General features: G+C 43.4%; 1 protein-coding gene across 1 annotated transcript; it reads right to left on the reverse strand.

The window, feature by feature from the left end:
• Positions 1-67: 67 nt before the first annotated feature.
• Positions 68-5,358, reverse strand: Pdcd2l (programmed cell death 2 like). Its single transcript, XM_026391243.2, has 5 exons — positions 5,240-5,358; positions 4,960-5,126; positions 4,748-4,799; positions 3,402-3,787; positions 68-765 (listed from the first exon to the last, which is right to left on the reverse strand). Exons 1-5 carry the CDS (start codon positions 5,345-5,347, stop codon positions 651-653), a joined length of 828 nt encoding a protein of 275 aa, XP_026247028.2. The 5' UTR covers positions 5,348-5,358; the 3' UTR covers positions 68-650.
• Between the last annotated feature and the right edge of the window lie 3,082 nt (positions 5,359-8,440).

Genomic DNA, 8,440 nt, shown 5'->3' on the forward strand with positions numbered 1-8,440 from the left:
CACTTAGCATAATATTCTCCAACTCCATCCATTTACCTGAAAATGCCATGATTTAATCTCTTTTAATGCTAAACAATATTCCATTGTGGATATATACCACAGTTTCTTTATCCATTCATCTACTGAAGGGCATCTATGTTGGTTCCACAGTTTAGCTACTGTGAATTGTACTGCTATAAACACTGATGTGGCTGTGCGGAGCCATTTTTTTTAATCCACTGTTTTAATTGACTAATATATTTGTGATACTGGGGATTGAACCCAGGTATTTTAACACTGAGTTACAACTCCCAGCCTATTTTATTTTTTACTGTGAAAAAATGTCTTACTAAATTGCTAAGGCTGGCCTTGAACTTGAGATCATAAGGGCTGAGAATGTGGCTTTAGAGTACTCTTTTTTTTTTTTTTAAGAGGGAGAGACTTTTTTTAATATTTATTTTTTAGTTTTTGGCGGACACAACATCTTTATTTTATTTTTATGTGGTGCTGAGGATCAAACCCAGCGCCCCACGCATGCCAGGGGAGCACTTTACCGCTTGAGCCACATCCCCAGCCCTAGAGTACTCTTGAATTCAACCCCCAATACTGCAAAAAAGGAAGGAAGGAATGAAGGAAGAAGGGACAAGTAAATTAAAGAAAATGTGTTTCCTTTACCTCAAAATCTGCTCCTGACAAGCAGCAATTCTCTTCATGAATTTGTAAAACATTTGATCTCCGCTTTTAATTTTGGTCTTCTCATATTTTTCATTACCATCACTAAAAAAACTAAAAAGAGAAGCAGAAACCACCTTTGAGTGTGAATATTCAGAGTATTACAGGATTTAAAAGAGAAAACAAGATAATCCTCTTAAAAAATTGCTGCAGTACACTATAATTTCAGTCTGTTGGAGCGGAGGCAGGAGGATCATAAGTCAGCTCAGGTAACTTGGCAAGACCCCGTCTCAAAAACAAAAACCTGGTGAATGAAGCTCATTGGTAAGGCACCCTTGGGTCCAATCCCCAATACTCTTCTACCCAAGAAATAAAATAAAAGGGATCTGCAGATGTAGCTCGGAGATGGAAAATCCTCCTGGGTTTACTCTTCAGTATGGTTTAAAAATTTTTTATCAGGGGCTGGAGATACAGTTAGCTCAGTGATGGGGCTATGCTCAGCATGCACAAATCCTGAGTTCAATCAGCAAAAAAGAAAAAGTATATACATACATAAAATTTAAATATTAAAAATATTTAAAGCCAGGAATGGTGACACATGCCTATAATCCCAGCCACTCAGAAGACTGAAGCAGGAGGATCACAAATTAGTGAGGTCCTCAGCAATTTAGTGAGAATTTTTTTCAAAATAAAAAGGCCTGGGGACATACCTCAGTATTAAACTACCCCTGGGTTTAATCCTCAGTACCCCTCCCCCCCAAAAAAGTAGCTCATTACAGAGCGTCCCTGGGTTCAACCCCCAGTATCAGCTTATAATATACATATGTAGCCTACTGGCTCACCATTCTCCCAAGCCATTTTCTTTTTTCTTTTTTTAAGAGAGAGAGAGAGAGAGAGAGAATTTTTAATATTTATTTTTTAGTTCTCAGCGGACACAACATCTTTGTTGGTATGTGGTGCTGAGGATCGAACCCGGGCCGCACGCATGCCAGGCGAGCGCGCTACCGCTTGAGCCACATCCCCAGCCCCTCCCAAGCCATTTTCAACTTTGGGGTAATCATTTAAAAAGTCCATAAGTAAAACAGACTTGGCAAAGAACTAGGTCAACTCTAAAATATCCCACTTTATATTATTACAATAGCAAAAATGATCCTCCTGCCTCAGCTTCCCAAGTTGCTGGAATTATAGGTGTGCACCACTGCATCTAGCTATAAAAAAAAAAAAAAAAAGGCTTGCCTTTGCTATGAAAAACATTTAAAAAGCCCAACATAGTGGCATAAACCTCTAATCCCAGAGGATGTGGAAGCTAAGGTAGGAGGATCCCAAGTTCAAAGTCAGCCTCAGCAACTTAGTGAGCCCTAGGCAACTTAGCAAGACTCTGTCTCTAAATAAAATACAAAAAGCGCTGGGGATGTTGCTGAGTGGTTAAGCACTTCTGTATTCAATCCCTGGTACCAAAAAAAATTTTTTTTTAAAACAGAAAGGGTGCTGGGGATGTAGTTCAGTGGTAGAGCACTTGCCTAATATGCATGAAGCCCTGGATTTGATCTTCAATACCACAAAAAAGGAAGGGGTAAGATAACACAGGGAAAAAAAAAAAAGTTAAAGAAATAGTAAATGCATCTTCTGAAAACACCTGGCACCTCTAACTTCGGTCTGTTCATCTTGGTTCATTTTCTTTTTTTGGCAGGAGAGGAAGGTACTGGGGATTGAACCCAGGGGTGTTTCAACACTAAGCTACATCCCCAGTGCTTATTACTTTTTATTTTAATATTTTTTTTTAAATATTTATTTTTTAGTTCTTGGCGGACACAACATCTTTGTTGGTATGTGGTGCTGAGGGTCGAACCCGGGCCGCACGCATGCCAGGCGAGCGCGCTACCGCTTGAGCCACATCCCCAGCCCCTATTTTAATATTTTTTAGTTGTAGATGAACACAATAATTTTTTTTTTTTAATGTGGGGCTGAGGATCAAACCGAGTGCTTCACATATGTGACACAAGCATTCTATCACTGAGTCACAACCCCAGTCCCTTTTTACTCTTTGAGTCTAGATCTTGCTTAATTGCTGAGGCTGGCCTGGAACTCACAATCTTCCTACATCAGGCTCCCGAGTTGATGGGATTCCAGGCATATGCTACCATGCCCAGTCACCCTGGTTCATTTTCTTGAGGGCACTTATAAATAGACCAAAGTAACTGCTGGGTATGGTGGCGCGTGCATATAATCCCGGTGAAGCTGAGATAGGAGGATTGCAAGTTTGAGGCCAGCCTCATCAATGTAGTAAGGCTCTAAGCAAATTAGCAAGACCCTGTCTCAAAATAGAAAGGGCTGGGATGTAGCTCAGTGGTAGAGCACTCCTAGTTTCACTCCAAGTATCCCCCCAAATATTATAATAATAAGTTATAAAAGCTGTTCTTAAAAATGCTAAAGCAAGTAACTTTTTCTTCCTTATTTTTTCTTCCTCTGAGTTTTATAATGAATCTCATGTGTATATAAGCAATAAATGTAAAGAACAGTTAATAAATAAATAAACAGACCAAATTATCTTCAAGCTAACTCAAGCTGGCTGATGAGGAGGTACCCTCTGTTTGTGTATCCTTTTCTTACTCAAGACTGAAGCAGAAAGATCCTACCACAAAAGTTCTGCCTGGAAAAGTTCCCCCAGGTACTGGGGCGAAACCAATAGCACCTACTGTGGCAGCTTCCAGGCCAAGTCACCTCTCAACTTCAGCAGCACGCAGTCTCACCTTTGGGAAAGCAACTGTTCCATGCCAATTCCTTCTCTCTGTTGATAGTCCCTCAGAAGGCTGTGGGCATGATCTAGACTGACCAAGTCTCTGTAATCATCCTCATCTACAACACAGATGTAGTAGGGCAGGAACTGTGGCACTATAGTAGGCAAGGCCATCCCTTCTGCTGGAGGTACAGAATGAGTGGCATCCAGGACAGTGTCCTGCAGGCGCAGGTCTTGGAGCTGGGCAGTGCAGTCTACATCTTTGGCAGAGTTAGACTCATGAACAAAATCCAAGGTAAGCTGTGGTGGAGGTGCCTCCTCACTGTCACTTCCCCAGTCATTTGCACCTTCACACCAGTTCTCAGCGACAAGGCCATTTTCTTGTTTCTGGAAGAATATCTGGCAAATAAGGTCCAATCACACTTAGGATTCTATTCCTTTGGCTTCAGCAACCCATCCCTTCAATTTCCTGAAGAAGCCTTCACCAGTCCCTCCAATTCATCTCCCCGAACTCCATCTACTACTTAATAGCATTGGTTAGAGGTGACTTAAATATCAGTATTAAGTATATACTTTTCCGGTGGCAGAGTGTCAGATACAGCAAATGGTTTCTTCAACCATCTATTCCAAAATCTTTTTTGTTGTGCTTCATACATTGCTAGATTGAAAGGAAAGAAGTTCAGTTCTCAGACTCCTTAGCAGCTACAATTTCAGATATAATGAGAGGTATGCTTATGGGGCCCACCAGAGAGAGACATAAACTTGAGATAGAGTGTGGTAAAAATACCAAGAAACAAAAGGAAGTCAGTCTGTAAATATAGGTAGAACAAGACTGGAAAGCCAACAATTCTGTGACAAGGATGGCATACAGTTCACCAGATCACACCTAAGCTTCTGAACTGCAGGAGAGGTAGCCTGACAGATGGGCCAGTGGAGATAGGGGTTCAGGAGGTCATTCCTGAAATCGCCTCCTCCAGTGTATGTAATTTGTAAATATATAAATTCCGGTGTGAAGTCTGTTTGAACTAACAAGAGTTTTCTCCCCCTCCCCCGCCCCAGTACTAGGGACTGAACCCAGGAGGACTATTGCTACATCTCCAGTTCTTTTTATTTATTCCGAGATACGGTCTCACTAAGTTGCCCAGGATGGCCTTGAACTTGGGGTCTTCTTGTCTCAGTCTCCTAAATAAATGGGTTTCCAGGCGTGCGCCACAACACCTGGACCATTTTATGGTTCTGAAGGAGCAAAACCAATTTCACTGTACCACAAAGAACACAGCTTAAAAGTTGGTTTTAAAAGATATTTTGGGAAATACCTCATATTACAGCAAAACATAATGTCAATCACAATTGCGTTACCTGTGCCTCTTTCTCGTGCACCTGCAGGCACTGGGAGCGGAACACCTTCCAACTTCAGGGTAAAAACAAAACAATGAGGGCTCCACCCCGGACTCCCATCCCGCTAACCCGCCCCAAGCCCACGGCGTTCCCCCCACCCCGCCCCAAGTCCCCCGCGTTCGCCCTACACACCCCGCCCCAACTCCGCCCACTAGGCGTGACACCCAGCCTACCTGCGCGCCCCGCTGTCGCCGCACTTGGGGCGCACGCAAGAGAACACGTGCAGTAGCCGATGGAATGGGGAGCCTTCCAAGGGGCAGTACACCTGCACGACCAGAGTTTGTGGCTCCTTGCAGCGTTCACACACAGGCCTCGGCGCGGCCACGGCAGGCAGGGCATCCTAAGGAAGGGGGAAGCACTCAGACCCCGACTCTGTCCCCGAACCTCTCCGCTGCCTCACTGCGTACGTATTCCTCGCCTGCACCCGCCCACCCCACCTGCGCTCGCCCTCACCGGCATGCCACCCAGCTTGCTAGCAGTCCAGGCACTTGGCCCGGTAGGGCTGCCTTGCACTGCCAGGTCTCTAAGCCCGAGCAGCACCGGCTTCCGAACAGCCGCCATGACAACCTAGTTCGCACGTGAAAAGACGGAGTACGGCAGCTGAGAAGGTACAACTCTGCGCACGCGCATCGTGTAACCAGCGAGACCCCGCCCAGTGAATAGGATGGGTTCTCAGAATGCTGAAGTCTCATTTTAAAGTGTTTGGGCTGGGTCAGGGCTCTGCAGATAACTGCTGGTGTCATAGCTTTAAATGGGGGAGCGCGCAGACGTTGTGCCTTCTAATGTGCTGTGATAGGAAATACACACCATCTACCATGACGAGATCCTGCCAAAAAACTTTACCTGAAAATAAAATTTTAGGCCAGATAATGGTATTATAACGGGGCACCTTTGAGACTAGAAGCCCCCAGGTTTTTTTTTCCCCCTCCCTATTTCCTGGTTTCCATTCCAGCTTCCTCATTCTGAGAATGGAAGCTAAGTTGCTGCCCCAAAATTCTAGGCGGGTGGCAGCCAAGATTGAAAAACTGTAATTAGGGGCTGGGGTTGTGGCTCAGCGGTAGAGCACTCGCCTAACGTGAGAGACCCTGGGTTCAATCCTCAGCACCACATAAAAATAAATAAAATAAAGGTATTGTGTCCAACTTGCACGACCAGAAGAAAAACTGAAATTATAACTCTGGCTAGTACTGCCCAACCAAATCCACATACATATTTCTTAGTCTTTGTTCCTATAAATTATAAAGTTTCTGTAGGACTAATGCAAATTAGCTGTCTTCCCAGTTTTGGCCAAATTATAATTAAATTCATTTTTCTTTCCATATGTTCCCTCTTACTTTTGATGTGGGTGGATAACAATTCAGTTACTGGGGAACCCAGCAGCCTTTGGTCTGCGTCCTGGTAACAGTATCTGCCCTTAGCTAGAAAAGAAAAACAAAGTCCCTGATTTTTGAGTAGTACATACTGAAATGTGTATAGATAAAATGATGTATCTAGGATACAACAAAAAGAAGTGGTATATTGGGTAATAAAATTGGCCATGAGTTGGTAATTGTTAACATTTGATGCCAGGCACATGGAGGTCAGTCTGTATATCTTGGGAATTTTCCATACTGAAAGTGTTTTCCTTTTTTTTTGTATGGGAAATTGAATTCAGGAAGACTTGCCCACTGAACCACATCCCCAACCCTATTTTGTATTTTATTTAGAGACAGGGTCTCACTGACTTGTTAGCACCTCACTTTTGCTGAGGGTGGCTTTGAACTCCTGAATCTCCTGTCTCAGCTTCCCAAGCTGCTGGGATTACAGGTATGTGGCACCACACCTGGTGCTTTCCCCTTTTTCCCCAGGAGATGGGGGAGAGTACTGGGGATTGAACGCTGGAATACTCTACCACTAAATTACATCCCCCAACTTTCTCTTTTTCTTATGAGGCAGGGTCTTCCTAAATTTACCAGGCAGGCATTGAATTTTGGATCTCCAACCTCAGCCTTGCAAGTAGCTGGAATTACAAGCATGCAGCACCACATCTGGCATAGTAAAAAATTAAAATGGCACAGCGTGTGTTAATTTCAAAAGCCTCATCCTAAGAGAAAGAAGTTAGATGCAAAAGACTCTTCTGGACAAGGCAAAACTTCAGGAAAGCAGATCAATTGTAGCCAGGAATTGGGTTTTGGGAGAGGGATTGGCCACTAGGGGGTGCCACGAACTTTTTGAGGTGAGAAGAATGTTTCTGTTGTGGTTACATGACTGTATACATTTGTCAAAACTCAAAAATTGTAAATCCCACAGTGGCATTTGTGCTTGTAATCCCAGGGGTTTAGGAGGCTGAAGTATGAAGATTGCAAGTTCAAAGCCAGCCTCAGCAACTTAGGGAGACCCTGTCTCAAAAAGTATAAAAGGGCTGGGGATGTATGTGGTTTCTTGGTTAAACAAGCCTGGGTTCAATCCCTGGTATCAAAAAAAGTAAAGCCCTCAAAATTGTATACCAAAGTTGAGTTTTACTGTATGTAAATTATACCTCAATAAACATGATATTTAAAAGCCATAAATTGTAGGGCCGGGGATATAGCTCAGTTGGTAGAGTGCTTGCCTTGCATGCACAAGGCCCTTGGTTCAATCCCCAGCACCACAAATAATTATGTAAGTTGCAAAAGCACTATTTCAAGATTCATAGATCCAAGATATGTAAAGGAAATGTGTTTGCAAGGACCTGTACTTCAGAGGAAGCACCAACCTTGCAATGTTGGACTACAGCCCCAACCTGCCACTTTCCTTGGTTACTCCTAGTTTGTCACTGCCAACCTGACAGCTTTAAAAGACTGTGAAGTCTGACCTTGATATTCCCTTCAAGTCTAGCTAGATTGGACAACTTGTAGGTATAGATTATTATTTTAGCTAATTCCCAAGATATTTTTAAGTTATTACAAGAAGTAGACTTCAGAATTCTTATTCTTTGCTAACCCAAGAATACATTCTCTAACAGGTAGTGACCTCTCCTGCACATATTTTATCTGCTTACCTCATAACACTACTAGTGTCTTCGTGCATGTGTCACATGGGGCTGGGATTTGAATCTAGGTCCTTAAACATAGTGCTTGAATCTAGTGCTAAGCATGTGACTACTATAGTTTTGGGTTTCTGTGAGATTTTGGGGAGTACTAGGGATTGAACCAGGAGTATTCTACCACAGAACAATATCCTCAGCATCACCCCCACCCCCCGCAACTTTTTTTTATAATTTGAGATAGGGTCTCATTAAATTGCTTCAGCTTCCTGAGTCACTGGGATAAAAGGGTATGACATAATGCCTGGCTTGCCTTCTCCCTTTAAGAACAAAAAATACAGATCTTGGATGTGTTTCTGTCTTTAAGAAGGCATGCGACCAAGCCAGACTGAAGTGGGTGACTTAACCAGGTACAGTGGTGCACACCTGTAATCCTAGCAACCCAGGAGGCTGAGGCAGGAGGACCCAAGTTCAAGGCCAATCTCAGCAACTTAGATCCTATCTCAAAATAAAAAGCATTGGAGATGTGGCTCAGTGGTAAAGTTATACCCCTGAATTGTGAGTGACCCAGGAGAGGATGGGACAGAGACAGTTCTAATAACAGGGTGGGCGGAAGCAGTTTCTTATCCAGACTATTCCAGATCACTATC

This window comes from Urocitellus parryii, chromosome 15 (assembly GCF_045843805.1).
Source record: "Urocitellus parryii isolate mUroPar1 chromosome 15, mUroPar1.hap1, whole genome shotgun sequence".
Classification (NCBI taxonomy): domain Eukaryota; kingdom Metazoa; phylum Chordata; class Mammalia; order Rodentia; family Sciuridae; genus Urocitellus; species Urocitellus parryii.